This window comes from Chelonoidis abingdonii, chromosome 2 (assembly GCF_003597395.2).
Source record: "Chelonoidis abingdonii isolate Lonesome George chromosome 2, CheloAbing_2.0, whole genome shotgun sequence".
NCBI classification, from domain to species: Eukaryota; Metazoa; Chordata; order Testudines; family Testudinidae; genus Chelonoidis; species Chelonoidis abingdonii.
This window is the reverse complement of record NC_133770.1, coordinates 78,301,609-78,328,674: the sequence shown is the minus strand read 5'-3', so window position 1 is coordinate 78,328,674 and position 27,066 is coordinate 78,301,609. Positions and strand designations below refer to the sequence as shown.

General features: G+C 41.6%; 1 protein-coding gene across 7 annotated transcripts in view; it reads right to left on the bottom strand.

The window, feature by feature from the left end:
• Nucleotides 1-27,066, bottom strand: part of RBMS3 (RNA binding motif single stranded interacting protein 3) — a 1,007,942-nt gene that overhangs the window by 343,715 nt on the left and 637,161 nt on the right. For all 7 annotated transcript variants that reach the window (XM_032790015.2, XM_075062478.1, XM_075062476.1 and 4 more), the window contains one exon: nt 14,684-14,775. In XM_032790015.2, the coding sequence (XP_032645906.2) occupies nt 14,684-14,775 (92 nt within the window). The remainder of the gene's footprint in view (nt 1-14,683; nt 14,776-27,066) is intronic.

Sequence of the window (27,066 nt, the reverse complement as noted above, 5' to 3'; positions counted from 1 at the left end):
CTAATTGGCCACAGCTGTTCTAGTTAATCTAAAGCAAACCTTCCTCCCTTGGCAGGGAATAAGGCCCCCTGCTAACACTCTTATGCTGCCCTCTGGCCATGCTGTATCACAAAGTATTTTCCTCCCAGCCACAGGGTTAGAATCAGCATATGCACATTGAAGATTTTGCTGATGGAACTCATTGTACATAGGCAAAAAGATGACCAGGGACAAAGAACTAGGTGAATACATATTTTATAAACTAGTTACTATTTGTGGAATTTTTTTGCTACCCAAAAGTATTCTGTATTATACAAATTTTTTTCAATCATGCTTGCAAGCTAGTAATCTAAGACAGACAGACAGATAGTGATTATTGCACTGAAACACAGCATCTCATATTAACTGCTTAGAAAGCATAGCAAAGGAGATGCCTCTTGGGATTGAAAAAAAGAAAAAAAGAAAAAAAAGAAAAGCATTCGTCAAGGGTCTCTTCTCTCTCCTCTGCAGGCCATCACAGGCATGTAAGTGCTAGCTATTAAAATGTATGGGAAAATGGAGCTATGAGACAGGGACATCAATGGTAATCCCTAGAAGACATGCCAGTTTTGTAGATACAATCCAGTTAAGAATTTCCAGCTCTGATGTCTTCATCCCAAGGCAGCTGGAAAGGAGATTCCTTGCTTTTTTCTGGCTTTAGAAAGTTACATGCAAATATTAGAAACAATCTCGTTCTTTTATTCACATGCATTGAATTTCTCTTGACAGCTGGATAAAAATCAGATGGCTAAGTGTCTGGGTCACTGCTGATTAGAAAGTTATAATTACTGAAAATTTACCCTTCCCCTACTTACTAAAGTTACATCTCTACCTTTGGGAGTAAAATTAAAGACCAGCCCAATGTTTTCAAAAGTGGCCACAAATTCTGGGTGTTAGTTTAGGGGTGTCCAAATTTAAACACCAGGTTTTCAAAGATGTTGAAATGGGTTTGGATAGCAGTAGCTGCCATTAAAACTCAGCATCTAGCAAGCATGATCACACTGTAGGTTCTGAGTTACCACAGTTATTTCCTATGCTTAGAATAGGAAATAACTGTGGTATCTCAGAAAAAAACAGTGTGGTCATGCTTGGTAGATGCTGAGTTTTTAAACAGTCATCAGGGTATATGGTGAGTAGATGACCTCAGGAATGGACCGCCCTGTTAAGATGCTGTGTGCACCTACAGTGTATAGATCATTGTGACTAGACTGAAGGGACAATCTGGAATCATGGTTGGATTAAGGAAATGGAAGGGCCTAAGTATACCATGACATGGGACCCTCTGTGTCTCCATCCCCACATGGCGGACCTGCCTCCCGCTTTAAATGAGGGTGGAAAGGGGCCCACCTCTCTTCCTGGAGAGACAGGGGCATTAGCATGGCACCCTATTTGCATCAAGGTGTAGCAGCAGGGCCTCCTCCCCTTGAGAGCAATAGGAGCAGCAGCAGGAGTCCTTTCCCACCAGAAAGAGGCAGGGTAGCAGTAGAGTGGAGGCTCCCCAGTACTTATGCGGGTACTTAGGATATATATGCATGGGTGGGTGGGTAGACTAGGCCCATTGCATTCTTCTCCTCCTGCCACACGCTGTGCTGGGGCGCTGTTGTCAGGGCCTCCAGAGCAGTGGATTTTGGAGAGAACACCTCATTGACATGTATGAGGCAGTTACTCCTTTCCAAAGTAATATTTCAGGCTATCTGCCGATTAAGTCCTTGACTTGAAAATGCATCAAAATAGCTATTCCAGCATAGTTATTTTGGTATAAACCCTTGTGTGGATATTTATTCTGGAATAAGAGTGCCTTTTTCTGATTTAGCTTAATCCACTGGAGTATCTCCACGGGGTTTATACTGAGATTATTCCAGAATAGCTATTTCAGTGAATTTCTAAGTATAGACAAGCCCTCACACATTGCTGCATTAGTTGCATTTGATTCATCTTCTCAAGCTTTTCTTCACAACTCTGAGAGCTTGAAACGTAGAAAAAACAAAAAGAAAGCTGGGATTCTGATGTAATAATACAACTCAATGAGTTCCAGGCATGGACCTATAGTAGCTATGCCTTAATCATGACTGAAACTTGTCCTTGTTTGATTTTCTTCTGTGTTCTAGTCTTGAAAATATCTGTCACATAGGCCTACCAGTAATCTCTTTACTTGCTATTATAACTGTTATAGTTATGATATACCACTATGGCACTTCAGCAATTCACCTGCTGGCTGGATCTTTGTAAAATCACTGTTTCTTATTGTTTTTGAATTTGGTCATCTTACATTTGATAAGATTTTAATTTAGATTTCTGTATCTCCTCTTGTGCAATAATAGGTGCATCTTACTATGAAAGGGCGCTCACTGAAGCACCCTGGTCACACAAGTGTCTGCAACACTGTGAATACTACAAGCATGAGCGGCCTTAATTAACCAGTTTCTGTTGGGGAAATTACTGACACGTGGGTGGTAACTGCTGGGCTTAAGAGACAGTTGGCTCAGTAACTGGCAGGATATATAACTGCAAAGAACAGGAAGTAAACAGAAAGTAAATTGTGAAAGGAGAGAAAGCTGAGTGAAGTACAGCAGGTGGAGCCTATCTATGCTATGTCCTGCCATGTTGGGAAACTGAGGAATAAAGGTACACGTGGTGACAAAGAAACAGAATGTGCGTGTTTGTGAGTAGGAGACCACATTCCCATATTAGGAACAGACTTAACCACGTTTTCTATATATTACTTACCCGTTCCCAAACTTAAAAATAAGTAAGCCCACACATTTTTTTAAATGTTACCCTGGTTAAAAGTTCTTCTCACTTATACTTGTGCAACCCTTTGCATTTCAGTAAAGTTACACTGATGTAGCTGAGATTCGAATTTGGCCATTTATAGTTATGAATTCTGACCTACTTTGTGAGTTCAGTGCTCCAAAGGGAATGGCCAAGGACTGAAGTGATAATTATTTTCTATCTTGACACAGTTTGTTGCCATGTATCACAATGAATGTCTAATTTTATAGAAGTATGCTATGGGAAAATATAGGTTTTTTCAATAAGAAAAAATAGTAATTTCACTGGTGAACAAAATTGCGTCTATTCTATCTGTATTAAAATCACAGGCAAACCATTCAGACGTTGTGTGGGGATTTTTAAAAATAAGGAAACAACAAAGCAGGGTATTTGTCAACATAACATTTGCAGGCTTGTGTGGGGTGCACACGTGCATGGAAGAATGTCTGTGTGGAGAACTTGTGCATCTGTTTACATGAAGGCCTACACCTGTGTGTATTTGTGGATGTAATGAGCCACAACCCTAGAGATTCAAACCAAATCAAAAGGAACATCACTGAGATTTACAGGAGATCTGATTCTGGCCCCATGTTTCTAAATGAAAAGAAATCTGAAACAAAACCTGATTTTTATGTAAATCATATTAGCTTGTCAAATCTGTGTATCCAACACAGGCTAAGTGGCATATTTCTTCCTCTAAATACATGCACATAGCCTCCACTAGTATTCATAGGAGTCATTGCCTTACACTGAGCAAACGTGCTATATACACTGATTTTTTCCCTCGCCTTACAGAAGTATCACCCTTGTGCTATGCTACAGAAGAACCCAATCAATGCCCCACTAAAGTGCTAAAACAATATAGCACTAAAGAAAATGCTTCCCTATCACTTGCACATCAAAATAATATTTTTTCAAAACCATGTTTTTGCCGTTTTCTTTTGGTGTTCTTGATTTTTCAGGATGAGTAAGGTCTGCTTGCTGAATCTGCGACACAGTTCTCTCCATTTGAGCAACACATTCTCAAGCTGCATATTTGTGGTTGGATAACTCCTGCATAGGGCATTTGGAGTTTCCTGAGTATGGAGGAAAAAGGGAATCAGACTCCAGTGTTTAACTCATTTACCGCACTCAGATTTCCTGTTTTCAAATGTAAAGTGTTTGCAAAGAGTGCATAAAACTGCTTCAACTGCATAAAACTGATTGAAACTGCTGATTTCAGTAGTGTTAGTCCAGATTTAAACTTGTGCAAGTGGGCGGAGCATCAGGCACAGTGTGTATTTATGAAAAACAAGCCAATTCCTGTTTGGCTGAAGTTCATAACACATAAACCAACCCATAAATTTACTTCACTCCATAGCAACAGTAGTAAGCTAAACTTTTCACTAATCTGCATCTGTTCTGCAAAGGGCTGTCTATTCACAGGTGAAAAGTGTTGAGGGGGATATATTTACTGTGTACTTATACTGCAATCTTCTAAAGCAGATGAATATTTTAATCTTAGAAAAAGTTACATTATGAAAAAAATCAAGTCAATCTAGAAAACAAGTTAAACACTTTACATCAAAAGCAGAGGACTGTGGAAAAATCTGTTTGAAGCAATAGCAAGAGATTGAACATTACAAGTTGGAAAACTCGTATATGCTGTAAGGTTGGGGCGTTTTTTAAGTGAACTTAGTAATTGCAAAAAGTGTTGAACTGAGATACCTGGAGACTTAGGATGGGGTTTTCAAAGAGACAGTACTAGCCCAATTCTATTCCAATAGGCAATGATGAAACTTCCATTCACTTCAGTGAGACCAGATGTAGGCCAATGCTGAGTGCGTTTGAAAATTCCATCATAAATCCCTAATTATCCACTATCCAAGTACAACATAAACAATGGCAATACAAGCTTCCCTTCACGTTACCCTGAGTGCTTGTGGGAGAAACACCTAGAAGGGTGAGAGAGCATTTTGATCTCCATATCAATTAATTTCCTTGGCTCTACTGTTCACTGAGATGGCTGGTTTCTCTCTGAACAGGAAGAAGACTGGTTATCCAACAGCTTTCAGATAAGAACCTAAGACATTCCAGACTAGACTAGTCATCCTTCTGCTTTAATCCAGTATCCCTGCTATCCCATATCTATTACAGTAGGTGCTTTTAATAAGCTGGCTCAACTACTTCATTCTTAATTTCCTAGAGGAAATGTAGGTAACTCATCTGATCCTGGCAACTTGCTGATATCTAAATTAGTAGTTTGTTCCATAATCTCCCTCATTTGAACCTCTGACAGTGTCTCAGCTTAAGAAAAGATTTAGTTTTGGGGTAGGTATAATATCTCCCCACCATCCTTTGTAATCAGTAGGGGCTCCAGGCACCAGCGCTGGAAGTGCATGCCTGGAGCGGCAAGCTGTGGGGGGCGCCCTGATGGTTCCTGTGAGGGCAGCAGTCAGGCTGCTTTCAGTGGTGTGTCTGCGGGAGGTCCGCCGGTCCCACGGGTTCAGCAGCAATTCAGTGGCAGGTACACCGAAGCCACGGGACCAGGGACCTCCTGCAGGCATGCCACTGAATCCATGGGAGTGGGGACCTCCTGCAAGCACGCAGCCAAAGGCAGCCTGCCTGACATGCTTGGGGCGGCAGAAAAGCTAGAGCTGCCTCTGTTTATAATGAAGGCAGAGAGAAAGAAAACATTTTGCTTCCTTGCAATATCCTTCTCCTCCTCAATAGCTCCCTTTGAAACAACAAATAGAAAAAAAATGTTCAATAGCAGCCCTTAAGGACTGGCTCTGGTGTTTGTCTGTCTTGGAGAAGAATCAGTGCTGTGATTCCCCATTAGCCTAGGAAAGGTCAGTGTAATGCAAACCCAGGACACAAGTAAATGGGGGAGAGGACTGAATCTCTGGGAGTACTAACAACTGAATCGTAAGACACCGTAGCAGAGCTCATAGTTGCTGAAGAACCCTGTGGCCTGGTAGAGTCAGTATAAGAAAGCAAGCGGCAAAAGGGAGGGAGAGCCCAAGACCTTCAATTTATAAATCTGAACCACACACTTTCCTCTTGCAGGAAATGCAGCTATTATATTTCATTGTAATTTAATTGTGAATTGTTATTGATTCAGGTCAGCAGTGGATACATACTGTGCATAAGTACTGGGTAAGATAGTTAACATTTTTGCAAGATAAATAGTACTGTTTGACACTGCAGAACACTTGCATCCTGTAGTGTGAAACTTTGCTGGCAACTGGTGAACAACCAACCCGATAATGGATGTGTGGAGTTCTTCATGAAATGCTGTGGAATGCAGCCAATTTCCTTACAACGGAGTTCCTAGCTATTCCCATGTTGCTGAATACACTGGAGTTTTCAGGGAGTCACTGGTTGGTGCCCTAGCAGTAAGTGATGAAAATCATTTTGCAGGAGCCAATCCAAATATTTAACTTCATAGAAGATGTTGCTTGAAATTTTTTTCAGATAATTAAAGAATGGGGTTAAAATCAAGCTTGACAATTTCAATGTTGACATTCAAGTCGTAGCATCCTGCTTTGATATCAGAAAAAAGAAGCAAAGTTGACGGTTAACATAGCTGATATTCACAAATATTTTCCAAATACGAAGAGAACCAACATGCAGGAGTTTGATTGGCTGAAAATTTCAATCATTAATGAAATAAAGCAACCACCTGTTGGATTCTGAATATCAGAAGGTCCATTCATGTGCTATGCTGCATTTAAAAAGAAACAAAGGTCTATTAAACTTTTTACACAATAAAATAAAGAGAATTAAAAACCTTTAGCTATGTACAAATATATATCACAGCACGTAGTGCACAGAGATAATACTTCTTCAGCACAGGTTAGAAAGAGAAATGATAGAAAGATGAATTCACAAAAAAGGAAGAGAGCTATAGGAAGGAAGGCAACTAACAGACTTAATTGGTGTCTGATCCACATCCGGACCAGGAGCACTTACTGTAACCCCCACAAGAGATGGAAATTCTGTAAGATTTTCCTTGCAGAGTTTCATTTTTGCTGGTCCCTTGGGAGAGGAGTTTGGTCAATCCCTGAAACTAACAGATCTGCAAAGGCTCTGAATCTCCATGAAGGTTCTCGTCTCTACATGGTGCCCTCCAGTTGGACAAGCCTAGCTCCTATACCTCTTGCAGTGCCGACAGTAGTCATACCCTGGCCTCAACATCTCCAGCTTCTGCAGAATTATGGGAAAGGAGCGAGATCATGGAGGTAAGTCCTCATCTTTTGAAATTTCCCTGTCCCACTATGGGTATGTCTACACTACGGGATTATTCTGATTTTACAGAAACCGGTTTTTTAAAACAGATTGTATAAAGTCAAGTGCACGCAGCCACACTAAGCACATTAATTCGGCGATGTGCGTTCATGTACTGAGGCTAGCGTCGATTTCCCGAGCGTTGCACTGTGGGTAGTTATCCTGTAGCTATCCCATAGTTCCTGCAGTCTTCCCCGCCCACTGGAATTCTGGGTTGAGATCCCAATGCTGAGTAGCAAAAATAGTGTCGTGGTGATTCTGGTAAATGTCGTCACTCAACACCTTCCTCCGTGAAAGCAATGGCAGACAATCATTTCATGCCCCTGGATTGGCCCTGGCAGACACCATAGCATGGCAGCCATGGAGCCTGTTTTGCCTTTTGTCACTGCCACCATATGTTACTGGATGCTGCTGACAGAGGCGGTACTGCAGTGCTACACACGCAGCATTCTATTGCCTTTGCAGGTAGCAGAGACGTTACCATCCCTATTACACACACCGTCTGCCATTGTAAATTGGCGAATGAGATGATGGTTATCAGTCATTTTGCAACCATTTTGCATTTGGAAATTGGTGATGATAGTTACAATCCTTTGTAACCGTCTGCTGCTGTCATGGGTGCTGCTGCTGGCCTCGCTGATGTCGGCCGGGGCGCATGGACAAAAATGGGAATGACCCCCCGGGTCATTCCCTTCTTTATGTTTGTCTAAAAATAGAGTCAGTCCTGGCTGAAATGGGGCAAATGTACTAGAGAACCAGAGAGCACAGCCGCTCCATGTCAGAGCCCAGAGTCCCACAGAAATGATGAGCGTTGCATCCATTCTAGGGGGTGCCCCTGCAACAACCCCACCCGTTGCTTCCCTCCTCCTCCAACCCTCCTGGGCTACCGTGGCAGTGTCCCCCCATTTGTATGATGAAGTAATAAAGAATGCAGGAATAAGAAACACTGACTTTTTAGCGAGATAATGAAGGGGAGGCAGCATCATGTGCTATGATAGTCCAGGCAGGACATTAAAGGGTGCGGGGGAGAGGAACGCAGCTTCCCGCTGCTATGATAGTCCAGGCAGTACAGAATCTTTTCTTTAGACATGAAAGGGGACCGGGGGGCTGATGGAGCTCAGCCTCCAGCTGCTATGATGAGGACGGTTACCAAGCCTTTTGTACCATCTGCGAGGAATGACCAGGAGTAATTCCTATTTTTACCCAGGCACCCCCGAGCGAACCTCACCAAGGCCAGCCAGGAGCACTCACGGGATGATGAGGACAGTTTTCCACCATTTTGTACCGCCTGCCATCAGGAAAGGAAGGGGAGGGAATGCTGCTGTTCAGCTCCGCATCTACCAGCAGAATGCAGTAGACATACGGTGACATTGAAAAAAGGCGAGAAACAATTTTTTCCTCCTTTTCTTTCACGGGGGGAGGGGGAGGGTAAATTGACGAGATATATCCTGAACCACCCTGGACAATATTTTTGACCCTTCAGGCACTGGGAGCTCAGCCAAGAATGCAAATGCTTTTTGGAGACTGGGGAACTGTGGGATAGCTGGAGTCTTCAGTCTCCCCTCCCTCCCTCCATGAGCATCCATTTGATTCTTTGGCTTTCCGTTACGCTTGTCACGCAACACTGTACTGAGTCCCTGCTGTGGCCTCTGTCTATCATAGCCTGGAGATTTTTTCAAATGCTTTGTCATTTTGTCTTCTGTAACGGAGATCTGATAGAACAGATTTGTCTCCCCATACAGCGACCAGATCTAGTATCTCTCGTACGATCCATGCTGGAGCTCTTTTTGGATTTGGGACTGCATCGCCACCCATACTGATCAGAGCTCCACACTGAGCAAACAGGAAAAGAAATTCAAAAGTTCGCGGGGTTTTTCCTGTTAACCTGGCCAGTGCATCTGAGTTCAGATTGCTTTCCAGAGCGGTCACAATGGTGCACTGTGGGATACCGTCCGGAGGCCAATACCGTCGAATTGCAGCTACACTAACCCTAATCCAACATGGCAATACCTATTTCAGTGCTACTCCCCTCGTCGTGGAGGAGTACAGAAATCGGTTTAAAGAGCCCTTTATATTGATATAAAGGGCTTCGTTGTGTGGACGGGTGCAGGGTTAATTCGGTTTAATGCTGCTAAATTCAGTTTAAACGCGCAGTGTAGACCAGGCCTATGAAAGATTCTCGACACCTCTGCCAGCCATGCAGACAGAGAGGTCTATTTAGCACAGTTACTGGTGTGTGAATTAGTGGCTAGTTTACTTTATTAGATTAAACATGATTATTATATTTTTGGTAGTGGTAATAATTAGCCTATCCTGTAGAGAGAGGCAGATTGAATCTCCCAAAAAATAATATTTTAAAAAACTTTGCTAACTCCAAAGAGAGTTATCCCTTTGGCTGATATTTGGTATAGATCCAGGCCCTAATCCTCTCTGACAACTGCAATGGAATCCCACCAACTCTATGCAAGTATAAACATCTGTCTGTGTACATAACAACAGCCATGCTGCGTCAGACCAATGGTCCATCTAGCCCACGGTCTGGTCTTCCGACAGTGGCCAATGCCAGGTGCTTCAGAGGTATTACACTAGAATTATTACGCTAGACTTCTCATAGCATGTTCCTTGGTTTTATACGGCCCAGGCACATAGGCCATTCTCTGCTTAAGCATTTCTTCAACTACAATATATTTGCTGATATTTATGGTATGTGTGATGTTGAACTCCATATGCTTTATGATAATATGCTTATGAATGCGAATATGAGGTAAATGAAATATGCTTTATGTAAAAGTTCTCTTGTAAGGTATCATTACAAAGTTTATAATCTACCTAGTGTGTTCATCCTATTTGTATGCATGTATCATGCTTGTATCTGAAGCTAGAAATATGAAGTATAAATCTGAGGCCCTATTGTAATTATGCAAACTGTGGGCCATTAATGGTGGTTTAGAATCTTGACGGCTCCCATTGACTAGGACAATTGGTTGTAAATGGTTTATTTACCTACAAGCCTTCCTGTGTATGTGTGGGCCAGCCCGTGGGTAAAGAAGGATGAAGTCTCACAGGGACATGTGTAAAACAGATTTATTTGGGGTTTGGATCCCATTGGGACCTCGGTGTCTGGATGGTGGAGGCAGGAAACCTGCAGAGCCAATTTCACTTAAAGCATGCAGCTTTGGGGGGGTGGCCCAGACCCTGGGTCTGTGTTGCAGCAGGTTAGTATGTCTGGCTCAACAAGACAGGATTCTGGAGTCCCAAGCTGACAAGGAAAACGGGCTCAGAGGTAATCTCAGCACATCAGGTGACAGTCCCACAGGGGTCTCTGGGACTGAACCCGTCACAGTATGCACTGAGAGCAATCATGGAATTTTTTAAAATGTACAAAATATACATGAAGGAAAAGAGAGGAAAAAAATACCTCTCCAATTAAATATAAAAAACTACATCACTGTACTAGGCGTAGCAGCATTAGTAAAACATGTTTACTTGGCAAATGTACTTAATATTCGGGACAGAACCCTTGGAGGGATTTCTGTGTTTCACTGGACTGTAGCACTGTGCTTCCAGCTGAAATCCAGCAGATATAATATTGGCCCCTTTCTTAGCGCAATCCCCTCCTTAGCAGAGAGGCTGTGTAGAGCGCCCCTGGCTGACCCCTCTACACCAGGGTGGATTTTACCAAGAGGGAACAAAACTTAGAAATAAAAACAGGTTTAATGATATTAATTCCTTCATTGGAAACAATGTAGAAATGGCTCCTTGCTGTGTTAGTCTTGTTAGAATACGTTTTCCAATAGCAAGAGAATATTCAACATCAATCCATTAGCGTTTGACGTGTTTCAGTGGCAGCCATTTGAAACAAAATCAGCCAAAGAGGCGTCCAAATGCTAGAACTCAAAGAAAAAAAATGGTCAAAACCAGGGAGGTGGCTCTGTTTATATATCAGTAGGATGAATAATTGCCATATTTGACTGAACTGATACAGATGACTCAATCCCTAGAAACTGCATTTTGTTTTCCAAATAAGATTTTCTGGATTTCCCTCAGGAAAAAAAAACTATAGAGAATCTCTTTTACAGTCTTGACACTGAATCAGATTTATCTCCAATAAGAGTGAAATAATATATGCTACACTCGAAGTTTCAGTGTATGTTTATTCACTGTGAGCGAAATTCATCCCTATAGAGGGCCAGCATAGGCACTCCTTACTTAAGTCTCATTTAAACCTTCAGAATAGGACTAGGTAGGACTTAAGTGGTGGAGCAGCCAGATGCTGGCCCTCTCCATAGGGGCGAGTTTCGCCCCACTTCTATATGGCATTTGGCATCCTGATGAATAAATACTGCACACAAAAGGTTTTGATAATTTCTTTGACATTTTATTTTGGTATTATTTGGGGGTCAATGTCCACTGTTCAATGAAGGTCACAGACAGACTTCCTGGATCAGAGTCTCCATTATCGGAGGTTAAATTCTTCTCTTGTATCTTTGTTCCAACTTCTTCCAGTCCCAAAGATTGGCAGATAATATTCTCTTTCAGTTTGTCAGGCAAATTGGCGTCTAACATCTGCAAGCCCTAGCATGCTTCTCCAGGCAGGGTTTCCTTTCCCAGGCTCCTGATTTTTCACTAATACAGTAGAACCTCAGAGTTATGAACACCTCGGGAATGGAGGTTGTTTGTAACTCTGAGATGTTTGTAACTCTGAAAAAACGTTATGGTTGTTCTTTCAGAAGTTTACAACTGAACACTGACTTAATGCAGCTTTGAAACTTTACCCTGCAGAAGAAAAATGCTGTTTTAACCATCTTAATTTAAATGAAAGTAGCACAGAAACAGTTTCCTTACCTTTTCAAATCTTTTTTTTAACGTTCCATTTTTTTTTAATAGTTTTAATTTAACATAGTATTGTACTGTATTTGCCTTTTTTTTTCCTTTTTGATCTCTGCTGCTGCCTGATTCTGTACTTCTGGTTGCAAATGAGGTGTGTAGTTGACTGGTCAGTTTGTAACTCTAGTGTTTGTAACTCTGAGGTTCTATTGTATGATGTACCACTTTGTATAAAGTCAGCTGATTTTCCTTTAAACCCCAGTTTTCTAAAAATGCTGATTTTTTCTAGTAGGAGAAACATTCAGTTGTATATTTACTTTGACTTCTACAAAATATTTAAAAAGCCTATTCCAGGACTCTGGGCACCTTGGCTAACTATTAAAAATACAATAAGCCCAATACACACAAAGAGGTATGTAGCAGTCTCCACAAAACCAGGAAAGCAAAACACACCACTCCAGCCACAGATATCCCAGCATACAAATCTCGGCCTTTGGTGCAACGCTGCCACCTCAAATCCCTTGGCTTTGCAACATAGTCTAAAGAAATGTAATATTGTACCGCACTGACACGAGCATTTGCATTTTAAGAATGCCTTCCCTTTGCTATATCCCAGCACAAGAGCTCTGCTATTGCTCCTCGTTATGAAACTTGATTGCTACTGCCTCATATCACCAGATATACATACATTATGGATGATCCCCGAGAAACAGCTTCAGAAACCTTTACCACAGAACATATCTCCTGCCTTTGGTTTCCTTTTCAGGGGTCAACAAATGTCTCAGATTTCCTATATCTTAACAAGGAAACATAGCGTATCAGGGAAATAAAATCCCAGGATCCTCAGTAGGCATTCAGGTGCCTTATTTTGCCATTTTTTCCCTATTTTAAGCAAATATTTTTATTACAATATGTCAATAAAAACTAAGAGCCAATAAAACTGTACAATTTGCATTGTGGGACTCTATTAAAGAGGACAACAAGGAACCTTACAACAGTTATTTTAAGGCACAGTGGTTTACAATTCAGTAGCAGGTACATGAGCCCCATATACTGCATAGCTTTTTTTCTTTTTTTTTTCTCCTAGCATGGTAATAATGTGTATAGGTAAAATTTAAGGTTAAAATTTTAATTAGGGTTGCCATCCATCTGGCTTTAACCTAGACAGTCTAGTTTTGGGCTTGTGTGTCCAGGTGCCATTTAGAGTTGCCAGGTTCCTTTTTTTTTTTTTATAAACCAGAAAGTCCAGTCGATAAGGGGACCTGACAGCGTCCAGTCAGATGTACTGACTAGACATCAAAAGTCCGGTTACCGTGGGGTGGGGAGAGGTACTGAGTCATTAACCCACGCCAGTCCCTGCTCAGCCAGGGCCGTCTCCTACCTGCAGGAAGGCTCCAGCTGCTCCCATCCTAGCCCTGAAGCAGAGGGAGCCCAGCTGAGGGAGGGAAGTGGAGACGATCCAGTGACTGACAGGGGTAGGGGACGAGAGGAGCAAGCGAGGGGGATGAGCCCTTGGAGGAAGAGGGGGGAAGGGCATGGCATTGAGGGAGGAGGCACAGAAGGGGTGGGGCTTTGGGGAAGAGGCAGGGCAATGGCTATGGGGCCTGATTACCAGCAATTAGAAAGGTGGCAACCCTAGTTTTAATCCCACCAAATTCCTTAAAGTGAATATTCAAATTTACGGTGGAGATTATTTTTTTAGGATTCTGAGAGCCCTATCTCGCCTAATCTTGAATGGTGGACCAGCAGTAATAAGAAAGAGGATGAATAATAGGTTAGATGCATTGAGGGGACTAGAAAACTAGTGTATTTACTATGTATCTAATACTACTCTTGAGGGAAGAAAAAATTATTACGCATACAGAATGGGTATTGTTGGAGTTTATGCTAAACCACAAACTCCTCACAACAACCCCCCTTCATGTTGATATAGGACAATTCACCGAAGGTGGTATTTCATCCAATTGCATGTTCCCATCTAATTGGGTCTTAAAGCAAGCAAATTGCTGGGAGATTTCAAATGTGACTCTCACAAAACCTCTGAAAAACATAATCCAGTGACCTGCAGATACAATCATTATTAAATTATGTCAATGGAATTGAACCAGGTTGCCAGACTTCTTTAAAGAAATACAGATGCAACAAACTTTCATTAAATTCAGTCATTTAACTCCTCCAGACAGACCCACTAGGCTATTAAATGAAGAGTATTCCAAGGCATATTAACAGGCAATTACCCAGTGCACCACAGATTAAGGCATCTTCCTGATTGCTATAGAACTCAAACTCTGTTTGCTTATAAAGTTCTTAAGGGAATGCAACAGGCTATATAGAACATCACAAAATAACTTCCATACAGAACACAGTTCTCAAGAACACTGATGAGCCAACAGACAAATAAGCACTGAAGTAAACCAAACCAACTCTTGGCATTTGCACAACAGGGGTAGGCAACCTATGGCATGCGAGCTGATTTTCAGTGGCACTTGCACTGCCTGGGTCCTGGCCTCCTGTCCAGGAGCTCGGCATTTTAATTTAATTTTAAATGAAGCTTTTTAAACGTTTTAAAAAACTTATTTACGTACAACAATAGTTTAGTTATATATAATAGTCTTCTAGAAAGAGACTTTCTAAAAAAGTTAAATGTATTACTGGCACACGAAACCTTAAATTAGAGTGAATAAATGAAGACTCAGCACACCACTTGTGAAAGGTTGCCGACCCCTGCACTACACAGACTGAATAATACCACCACAACACAGGGAAAGAAAGCAGAAAAAAAAAAACTTGCGCTTACCTTTGCCATCTGGGCCTGAACGCCATTTGCTTTAAGAGATGCTACCGCTTTCTGTGCCGCTGCTGGACTGTCAAAATCTACAAAACCATAGCCTAAAAAAAAAACACAAGTCTTCGTTAATATCTGTAAACAAACTCCCATTTTTTGTCAAACTCTTCTCAGATTCTTCTAACCGACTCCTCTCCTGACACTCAGCAGCCGCCACGTCTGTATTCCTTTCATCTTCACTTTCCTTAAATCAATGGTACTTAAAGAAATGGCTAGTTCTCTATCAAGGACTGCTTCAGGGAGCTCTCTCTGAGCACCCAGCAAGGCTAGATATGGGGAGATAATCTTTCACTTTTAAAATTGCTGCTTTACAGCCCAGTTATTTTCAATAGCTTTGTTTATCAAATTAGTCAGCTGGTTTGTACAATACACTTCCTATTATTACCCTTCCCTCGCTCCCCCTCTGCCCACCACACAGCCCCTGGCAATCCTTTCTTCTTTGGTGACCAGGGCTGGGAGTTTCAAAGAAATATAAGAGCATTAAGCATCAGCTCCTATTGAATAACAGACTTTTACATTCAGATACTGAAGTGCCTATAGGTACATACAGGTACCTAGGGAGATTTACAAAAGCTCCCAATACTTTTAAAAATCTACCCCAGGGCTCTTAACTCCCTTACAGTCCTTTGAAAATATTCCAGCCCACATCTTGCTAAGAGGTTACAACACAGGTATATGCTTCTTGGAGAGAGTTTGCAACCACAGCTCACCTCCCTGCAGATGCAGGGCTAAGCTGAATTGCCTGTAAGCTTTAATAATATTAGCACTAGCATGTTTATAGCATAACAGCTCCTCTGCCATCATCTCCATTTACTAGGTCAATAAGTACCCTACAATAGGCAGCCACAAATATGTGGCTTTCCTGCAGTATCAGGTTTTTTTATTTCTTTTGTCAGCCTTTCCCCTATTAATGTGTAACCACCTCCGCCTTCCCCCTATTAATGTTCACCACCCCACGCTGCCAAAAAAGAGTATGTGAACACCTTACCACCCAAAGCCTGAAGACTCTTTTGAGGTGCATGCCTCACTCTAGGCAATGGTTAGTCCAATGTAAAAAGAACCTGTCACCCAAAGTTTCTCTCACACTAAAATCTTATTTGCCAAGTTTTAAGCTTTAAAAAAATGAAACAAAAACAGCCAAGGTAGTTACTACAAAAAAAACAAACAAACAAAAAAACAAACCACTAAGAAACTAAAGAAGGATTTTGAGGCATTGCTTTAATAACGTCCTCCATTCCTGAATCTCTCTGTTTTCTCCTAATCTTTTTACTTTTTTTTTTATTATTATTATTAAGAACATCAGTACACCTCTAGGGAAGCCTTTGGAACAACGGTGCATTGTGACAGTATGCTCCACAACATTGCCATGAAAAAGTGCAACAGAATTCAATCATCACTTTGGTTTTTGTTTTTAATTAACTATCTAATTTTCTCCCCTCTGGTTCCTCCTCTTCCCTTTCACTCAGCGTGTTATGCGGCAATGAACTTGTTCCACACAGCAGTGCACTTCACAATGCTCTCAAAAATGCTCTGCAGAGTAGCTGTGAAGTTTATATTTCTAACTCACTAAGAAAGCCTACTACATGAAGACACATGGTTCTTCCTTGGATTTCCACAGAGCCTTTGTTTGTGGGGTGATACAAGTGCACAAACTCAGAGTCAAGGAGAGGAAATGGAGAATGGTTCCTGGGAGGGAACAAGAGCAGACATAACTTCACAGTCTCACAATACAAGTCACCCTGACATGACTAAAGCTGCCAACAGACTCTGAAGCCCACCAGGAAGCCAGATACCACCATGAAAGCTTAGACAGATTGGGTATTGGGATGGCCTGGAATGAGTACGGGAACCAACTTATTCTGAGGCAGTGGAGTACTTGTTATTGATAGAAGATTGCATCTTGCTCTCTATCTCAACATGTTCATGTCTTTGTGCAGGGGAGAAATGCTAAAACTATCTTTTAGATGTTGACACTGTAAAAACTGGGAATGGCAGAACTGGAGATTTAAAGTACCGTAGGTTTATACTGCAGGATTCATATGTGCAAGGTAAGTGATTTTTAATAAGACTTTCTACACAATGTTATACAGAAAAGAGTGTGCATCCGATTTAGGTCTACCAGTAAATTTACATTAGCATCTCTAGGTTTGGGATGTGTTGAGAGAACACACTATAGATAGCAGGTATATGTAATATAGTCAATCAATCAAAAGATATAAGTCAGTCCACAAGGTTTAATTGTATGAATAGCTTCTATACACTTATTCTAATTGTCACAAAATACCCGAGTGTGGTCATAGAGCCATATCTTCCCATTAAAGTCAATAAGGCAAAAACTGTATGCCTTTGGCCAGAGCCAGTTGTTCATTATATATACTTTCATTAATTATGTTAGTTTAATTGTGAAGTAGTTATTGTTCCATCCCTCCAGTAAATTCACATTCCAAGTACTCCTCTTATCTTCACCTCTCAGCATCCCTCCACCCCACACAGAACATCAGAGCAAAACTGCAAGGCTGAAAAGCAATCCAAAGAGCGATCACCTACAAGCCATGTTCCCAGGTTGCTTTAGCATTCAAGCATCCCTACCAGAGTTTGCAATGCTATGCAGCATAATGGCAGACATGTTAATATCCTTCTCACCACTTATGTTGGCTGTTAAAAGGTAGGGTATGTCTACATTACAAGCACTACAGCAGCACAGCTATGGTGCTGCAGCTATGCCACAGTGTAGATATTTGCTACAGTGACAAAAGGGGTTTTTCCATCACTGTAGTAAATTCACTCCCTCAAAAGGCAGTAGCTATATCGATGGATACTGACCCTACTGGTGTCTACACTGGGGCTTATGTTGGCCTAACTACATCTCTCAGGATGTGAATTTTAGGTGTAGACCAGGCCTCAGTGACTATGCTGGTCTATTTCACTTTTGTTTATAAATGTAATCACAGTTTCATTTTCTAGTGTCATGCACTCACAAAGTAAAGTGACTGTATATATTTTATAGAAACACCCTTCCTCTTTTACCCCCACATTCCATTCCCTACCTTTTTGCTCCTAGTCATAAACTTGGACAGTCAGCTCTCTATTTCCTATGCTATTAAGCACCTAGTAAAATGGGGCTCTGATGATTAGTTAGGACTTCTAGCTACTACTATCATATAAAAATGAAGCAACAATAATAACGCAACACACACAACAAATCTATTTTCACTGGTTTTTTAAAATCTCATTCATTTTTGTTTTTAATATACTCTAATTAAAAAATAAAGAAACCACCTACTAAGAAGTTTCCTTAAAGGCTAAGGACCAAATTCATCCCTGTTAAGTTCTTTGACTTCAGTGTAGTTACGCCAGAGTGATTTTGGCCCTCCTCCAACACTAGAACTAAATTGGTGGATGCCTGGTTTTATAGAATGACATGTACTACGAGCATGTAAATGCAATCACAAACAACAAGACGATACTATCCATAATCATTGCCAATCCTTTCCTCTGAGAAATAAAATGACTGTAATTTTCTTTGGCTTGATGCCATCAAAGCTAAATAATTAAGTTTAAGGAATACAAACGGTGAGCCTGTACCTATGGGGGGACGAAACTGCTACGCATCAGCAAACATAAGTTTATGGGTTGCTTCAGTAAGCACTACTTGAACACACAGGCAGACACTAAACATCTATGACTCCTATAACCTAAACAGCTGGGGGCCTCCTGGTCTCAGTTTCTCAGTTCCATAATTAAGCTTGGCAGCAGGTTCAAATGAATTAAAACTGAATGTCACTGTTTCCTCAACAAATCCCTCATCCTTGTTTTTCTTGCTTGTCAGAAGAAGACCAGCAGAACAGCAATTAGTAGTAAGCAGTGCAGTGAAAAAGAACCAAATATACACTAATTAGGTCACTCGCCAAACACATTCATTTCATTGGCAGATTTAATCAATGTTTTCCTGAAATGCCTTAAATCTCCAATGCTAATTTAAAGTTTTGTTATTACTGTTGCTTTAAACACAGATGGGATGCCTGGGGATTTTCAATTGCTTTTTCCAAAACCATTTCTAAATAACAACCTCTTCAAATACTGCCCCATTAATATTTAGGTTCTGGTTTTAGGAAATGGGCTACATTTTGTGCCTACAAATACATTGTGCCTTTAAAACGCTGCAGGTACACCACTACCCCGATACAATGCAACCCGATATAAGGCGGGTTTGCATACAGGGCGGTAAAGCTCTGACATGCTGCTCTGAGCAGCATGTTAAGAGTGCTGGGCCAGGCTGGGGCTGAGGGGTTCGATAAGGGGCAGAGGGTCTTGGGGGTGGTCAGTGGCTCCCCCCCATAGGGTCTGGGGGCAGGAGCTGTGGGAGAGCACTTTTGGGGGCCCTGCAGTCCCAGAGTGGCCCAGGGGATTAGTGGGGGGCCAGGAGCAGCTTGCTCTGCTTCCCTCACCCCAGCCCCAGCCGTATTGCTCGGGGGAGGGGACTTAGGGGAAGGGATCTCCCCTGCACTCACCAGCAGCAGTGAAAGCGGAGCCGCCCGGCCCCAGCCTGCTCCACTCCACCAGCTCCCAGCTGCAGCACTCCGCTTCCTGCCACAGGTGAGTATAGGGGGCATCTTTTTCCCAACCTCCCTGCATTCACCTGTGGTGGGAAGCAAGCGCTGCGGCAGGGAGGTGGCAGAGTGGGGCAGGCTGGGGCTATGTCACTCAGCTTCCCGCCACCAGTGAGTGCAGAGAGTGTCCTTTCCCCAACCTCCCTGCACTCACTGGCGGCGGGAAGTAGAGCAGCCAAGTGCCAGCCAGCTCCATTCTGCCAGCTCCCAGCTGTGGCGCTCCACTTCACGCCGGGCAGGTGAGTGCAGGACCTTTCCCCAGCCACCCCTCAGTGACATGCAGCCACGTTGCTCCACTTCCCGGCGCAGGTGAGTGGGGGAGGGGAGGAGCACCCTTTCCCCAACCTGCCCGCACTCACCAACGGCGGGAAGCAGAGCGCCGCAGCTGAGAGGTGGCAGAGTGGAGCAGGCTGGGGCCGGGCTGCTCTGCTTTCACCGCTGCCTGACAGGTGAGTGCCTGACAGGGGGCAGAGGGGGATAGGGGTCGGAGTAGTCAGGGCACAGGGGTCTCTGGAGGGGGTGATCAGGGAACAAGGGGAGCCAAAGCAAGTTTGATATAACACGGTCACACCTATAACGCGGTGAGATTTTTTGTCTCCCGAGGACCATGTTATATCGGGGTAGAGGTGTATATTTTATGTCTCTTCTATGTCAAACTATGGATTGTCCCCACAAATCAGGTAGCTAGACAAAACTCTAAACATTACAAGAGACTACCCACAATTAACTCACAAGTGGGAACCAAATATAAGTATTCTCCCATTGGTGCACAAATACAGTTCCCATTAAGTCTCTTGGGATTTTTGCACATACATTGGTATGAGAGTAGATCTGCTTGCATTTAAAAATTTCCGTTTGGTGTGTTACGTAATATTTTTGTTAATTCTGGGAGCTATGTTACTAATTGTAGTTCTAAAGGCCCAATGGGAGTAGAGAATGGTCAGCACTCTATAAGGTCAGTTCCCAATTGTGTATCACAGCAAAGGTCCATGTAGTATTTTTTCAGCATTTCTTCATGGGCAGGTTGCACTGCAGACTCAGATTCTGTTTGAAATCCCTGGGCTAAACTATAGTATTTAGCAAAAATCCTGCTGTTGGTGGGTGGGCGGGGGAGTTGAATGGACCCAGCACACAAACAGGCCACAGGACAAGTGTTGTTTTTTTGCAAAGAAACATACACAGCTGCGCAGATTTCTACTTCAGGGAGATAGAATTTCTGCCTCTCCCAGAGCTCCCCAAATGCTCAGGGAGTGGAAGAATAATGCACCACAGACCTTTAAAACGTGCAGTTTACTCTTCCCAATTCGAATGCTCATGTCTGCTGCATACATGGATGTAGCACTGGCTCCCGTCGCTACCTTTTTCAGTGAGATACTCTCAGGAACAGAACAGGCTACAATTCAGGACAGCCCTTATGTAGGTCAGGCAAAGGGAAGGTGACTCCTTACACCCTCCCCCTTACATAGTAGCACAAGAACTAGCTATTATCTAACTCTACGTTTCTGCAGAAAGGAACCTGTTTTCCAGGAAAGTTATAAGCTCTTCAAGCCTAACAAGTATGGACTTTTTCTTTTATCTTTTTTAAAAACATCAGTAAAATCAAAATGGGGATAAACAAACAAAACAAAAATACAAAACCGTACGTCAATGTAACATTAAAGTCACAAACTGAAAGCTTAAAAACTAAGGAAATGACCAAGTGAAGGTTCTCAGAATAATGCTAATTCATCCACATTGCACCTATGTAATGTAAATTAAAAATGTGTGCCTGAATACTAATATTTGTTGTTCTATGTGCTCCATAAAAATAGATGTGCAAACTATCTGTACTAAGGTTACTCTGAAAAACTTAACTCTTTAATTTCCTGACTTTCCACCCTTTACATTCATGGCTAAAATCCTGGCCTCACTGAAGTCAATCCCACAAAACCCGTGAATAGAAAAAAAAATGTGATTTAGGCTGCAAGTTTTGGCAATGACAGTTTTATAGTTGACCACATAATCGTCGTACTGCCCCCTGGTCCATACATCCTCTGCACTGAACGAGGCAGAGGAGCTATAAAAATATTTACTTAAACTGTATTGTAATGAATATGCAAAGAGGGCAGAATAAAGGTAAAATAAAAAGGTAACAGTAATTCTAGATTTTCTAACTTTTAAGTGCTTGGTTTTGCACCCTTAATAACGTTCTTTTAAACACAGTTGTTTCAATGTGTAATTTCCAAGGCGTTTTTTGTTTTTAAGGAAAGCATAGCAAATATGGCAGGCGACCAGCTTGGCTTAACAGTGAAATTGGTGAGCTTAAACACAAAAAGGAAGCTTAGAAGAAGTGGAAACTTGGTCAGAAGTCTAGGGAGGAGTATAAAGATATTGCTCGCGTATGCAGGGGTGTAATCAGGAAGGCCAAAATACAACTGGAGTTGCAGCTAGCAATGGATGTGAAAAGTAACAATAAGGGTTTCTACAGGTATGTTAGCAAAAAGAAAAAGGTCATGGAAAGTGTGGGACCCTTACTGAATGGGTGAGGCAACCTAATGACAGATGATGTGGAAAAAGCTGAATGTTTTTTTTTGCCTTAGTCTTCATAGACAAGGTCAACTCCCACACTGCTATTCTGGACAACACAGTATGGGGAAGAGGTGAGCAGTGGTGAAAGAACCCTCAGTGGTGAAAGAACTCAGTGGTGAAAGAACAGGTTAAGAACTATTTAGAAAAGCTGGACATACACAACTCCATGGGTCCAGATCTAATGCATCCAAGGGTGCTGAGGGAATTGGCTGATGCGATTTCAACTTGATTGATCTGATTGACCATTATCTTTGAAAACTCATGGTGATCGCGGGAGGTCCCGGACAACTGGAAAACGGCAAATATAGTGCCCATTTTTTTAAAAAAAAAAAAAAGAAGGCAAACCCAGGGAACTACAGACCAGTTAGCCTCACCTCAGTCCCTGGAAAAGTCATGAAGCAGGTCTTCTAGTAAACCATTTTAAAGCACTTGGAGAAGAAGAAGGTGATTAGGAACAGTCAACATGGATTCATCAAGGGCAAGTCATGCCTGGCCAACCTGATTGCCTTCTATGATGGATCTGTGGATATGGGAATAGCAGTGGACATAATATATCTTCACTTTAGCAAAGCTTTTGATACGGTCTCCCACAGTATTCTTGCCTGCAAGTATGGATTGGATGAATGGATAGAAAGCTGGCTAAATTGTTGGGCTCGATGGGTAGTGATCAACGGCTCGATGTCTAGCTAGCAGCTGGTATCAAGCGGAGTGCCCCGGGGTTGGTCCTGGGGCCAGTTTTGTTCAACAGCTTCATTAATAATCTGGATGATGGGAAAGACAGCACCCTCAGCAAGTTCGCAGATGACGTTAAACTTGGTAGATACACCAGAGGATAGAGATAGGGTCCAGAGTGACCTAGACAAATTGGAGGATTGGGCCATAAGAAATCTGATGAGGTTCAACAAGTAATGGTCTCAAGTTGCAGTAGGGGAGGTGTAGATTGGATATCAGGAAAAACTTTTTCACTAGGAGGGTGGTGAAGCACTGGAATTGGTTACCTAGGGAGGTGGTGAAATCTCCTTCCTTGGAGGTTTTTAAGGTCAGGCTTGACAAAGCCCTGGCTGAGATGATTTAGTTGGTGTTGGTTCTGCTTTGAGAGGGGGGGTTGGACTAGATGACCTCCTGAGGTTTCTTCCAACCCTAATCTTCTATGATTCTATGAAAAGGTAAACACAAATTCTATTATGTGCAACTATGAAAATCCCCCTATACATATAACTAGATATAAAACTGCCATGCTTTTCCAGCCTGCTATCTTGGGTCTTTCTAAGCGCTAGTTCCCATTAGACAGCATAAAATCTTGGATTTTCAATGGTATAAAGCTCCAAAATTCTCTTTCTGGCCCTCTAGAATTGTGAAATATCATACCTTAAACCTAGAATTGACATAAGACTGAATACATTGCTCATCTTGGGCCTTCAGTAGGTGCAATTTTGAGACGAAGCTTCTATATTTGGGGGAAAGAAGGCTAGATCTCTGACAGGTTGATTTTTTTCCTTAAAATGACTTTTTGAAGTTGTTTGAAGGTTTGAAAAGTGAAAAGCTCTCCCAGTAGAGGGGTATGCGACATAATGAATGGGGACACAAGGATGGGGAAGGGGAGAGGTCAAAGTTGCACAAAAAAGTGAAGCCATGTACTAAAATATATCTTACACATGGATCTGTAACGTATCACCTGGATAGCACCATGACACATGTATATATTAGAGATGTACAAAAATTCAAATAGTTTATTCAACAAAAATGCAGTTTTGGCTCAACCAAAAGTATTTGTGAATTTGACATGAATCCCCCAAATAGTTTCATCCCCTGCCCCCCCAAATCTGTGTAGTGGGTTAGATTCACAAGGTGACTTAGATGCCATTCACAAAACCAGGAGGAGGTGAAAGTGGAGTTGGTGCCAGTGTCTCCCTCCTTGTACACAGAGCCCCATGGTTAGAGCACTCACCTGAGATGTTGGAGACCCAGGTTCACAAGTCTCCACTCTGCCTGATTTGGAGCAGGGATTTTAACGTAGGTCTCCCACATTACAGGTGAGTGCCCCAAACACCGGACTGCTAGGTAATCTGGGTGGGTCTCTTTCAATCTTTCCTTGTGAAGTGGCTCCACTAGCCACTGAAGCAGATATTGGAACCCAGGTGTCCCCCACCTCCAATGTGAGTCCTCTCATTCTCACATTCTCTCTCTGGCCCAATGACTAATTATTTATATACAGTGGAACAACTTCAGCAAGGGAGACTGAGAGATACTCAACCCAAATTACTCTGTAGTCCAATGGTTGGGGCACTCACCTGCAACGTGGAAGACCTATATTAAAATCCTTGCTCCAAAGCAGGCAGAGTGGTGACTTGTGAACCTGGGTCTCCCACATCCCAGGTAAGGGAGTATTCTAACCACTGGACTATAGATGAGGGACTGCACCTCTACATCCTTCTATGGTAGTTTTATGAAAGGCATCTCCACATTTGTGTAGCTTTTAATTAAAAAACTGTTTAAAATGCCTGGACTAGACCTGGAATGATTTTCCTGGGAGTTTTTTGTTTCTCCAAGAAAACCAAAAATATTTAATTTCAGGTCAATCCAAATGTTTTATTTATGGGGGTTTTTTCAGTTCAATCCATAAACCAAACAATGATTTGCACAGCTTTAGTTTTTATGTTTATATGCCTTGGGTATGCTACATGCACACTCACAAACATATATGCACACACACACAAAAAATCTTCTATGCATAGACAGGCAAATAGATAACATCCACAGTAAGCCATTTCCCCTTTCCCATTTACATGCAACCATTTCTGTTCCATGAGGACTGAATCCATCTGTTTAGTTGTTAAATTTGCTTTTGCCTTGCATTTAGCTAGAGTGTCACTTAAAAGGTAATGTTCATTTCAACAAGCAGGTAGGCTACATAAAAAGTGATTATCCAATCATTTACTATGCAAATTTCAGTGACTGTTTTATGCACACTGGTTAAAGAATCAAATTAAAGTCTTATAACCCTTGGAAAATTAGAGTTAGCAAGCAAAGAGGTTGATTTGCCCTTGAACACAAAATTACTTAAAGCAGAGTTTTTGCACTGTTCACACAAGACCAGAGCCACAAAAATACCATGGATACCACAAAGACAGCAATTGTAAAATACTGGTACTTTAAATTATTAAAAATCTTTGCCTTTTAAAAAAGTTCCTGGTTACTACAAAGTGGTGAATCATCACATTTTAATTAAAGAAGCTGATATATAGTCAGAAGAAAATAATTGCAAAGGGAGAATCTTAAATGCAGCAAAGAAAATCAAGAGTAAACGTAAAGAAAATCAAGAGTAAACGTAAAGAAAATCAAGAGTAAATGAAAGAGTCTTTTCATTAAAGATAGCTCCCAAGAGATACATCTACATTGATAGTATGCAACGTGCAGCTGAAATTTTTGTTTGCTTTAGCTTGATATGGAAACATGGAATATACCTGTCACTTTGATTATGGTTCAGCCCTTTAAATCTTCAATTCTTTTATACCAACAGAACTAGAGAAAAATAAAACTGTAAGCAACTAGGAGCCAGATTTTTACAAATGTGTGTGCAAAAATATTCCTACAATTGAGTGCCTAATTTGTGCATTCAATTACTGTGAATTAAGATGGGTATATATGAATGCAGATGGCTAGTTAGTTTTACAACTGAACATTTGCTTTACCTAATTAATGCACACAGTTGTAATTACTGCATGCACAAAATAGGCATAGAACTTCTCAATGTCTTACCTCATATTTTAAAATGTTGCTAAACTGGAAGGTTTTGAAAATCCAGCAAGTGTAAAGTAACAATACAAATAGACCTGTAGAATTTAGGTATATAGAAAAGAAAGTAAAAAAATGAGATTCATCCAAAAAGTTTCATATGACTAAATGTGAAAAATAATCACCCAAAAATAGATGTTTCATGGGAACAGACATTAGAAAATAAATAATCCTAAAAAAGAGAGCAGGAGCGATAGTGGACATTATAGCTGAAATGAGCTTTTAGTCAAATACGTAGGAACAAAAACCAATCACAGTATGTACGGATCAAGGAGGTTATATGGCACTAGGCTACTCCTCAAAGTCTATGCAGGGTAACTGCACAAGACAGACATACAAAGGAGAGAATTCTGAAAAAAAGCAACAAAAGTGATGAGGGCCCTGTGACAGTGTGCAGAGGGTGAACAGGTGAGCCTTCACTCTGATCACTCAGATGTTAGTTCCTCCGGAAGAAAGCTGACAGAGGTAATTAGACGATCAGGCTCGCCAGCTGGATGGGATAAGAAAGCCAATTAGCCCATCAGCCCAAAGCTCATAAGAAGGCAAGAAGGAAGTTCCAATGGCATAAGAAAGGGGCCTAGGGCTGGTGACCCCAGAGACATCAAGGGAAGCAGGCCGCTGTTCCCCTCAGGTCCTGGGGAGAGGGCCGAAAAATGCTGTTGGTGCTGTAAATAGACTGTTGTATGGGGATTGTTGTGGAAATGCTAGAAGGAACTTAAAATAAAGGGCTATGGTGAAGGCACAACCACTGGAGTCCTTACAGTTTCTGCGGGGAAGAAAACAGGAGAGAAGCCACGCTCCGGGACACACCTATACAATATTTATTTATGAGGCAAGAGTAAAATAACTAAGGCCCCAATCCTATAAAACTTTAATGGGACAACTCAGAGTGAGTAAAGTTAAGCATATGCTTAAGTCTTCATAGGATCTTGGTTTAAATACATATAGACTAATGGTAACCATACACAGGTATGTGAACTATGTATACAAAGGCAAACTATAAGAACTATTTAGAGACATCACATGAGCGTAGAAATGATTAGATAAAACTGAACAAAAAAGACAAATATAGGAAATATTTTCTGATATTCTGCTAACAGTGAATCTTCCAAAGTGAATGGTGAAAATCCCATTGCTTAAGTAACTTAAAAACTAGATTGAATAAAGCACTCAAGAATATACTACAAACTCTGTATTGGCAGGTATGGACCAGGTGAGCTAAACAGTCTTTTCCATCTTTAACTTCTCTGATTCCTCTTCCTGCTAGGTTGCATTGATCAGCTGTCAAAATCAAATAGGAAGATTAATTCTTTTAAGCCAGGAATGGTTGTCACAGCTTTAAGAATGTAATACAAACCAAAA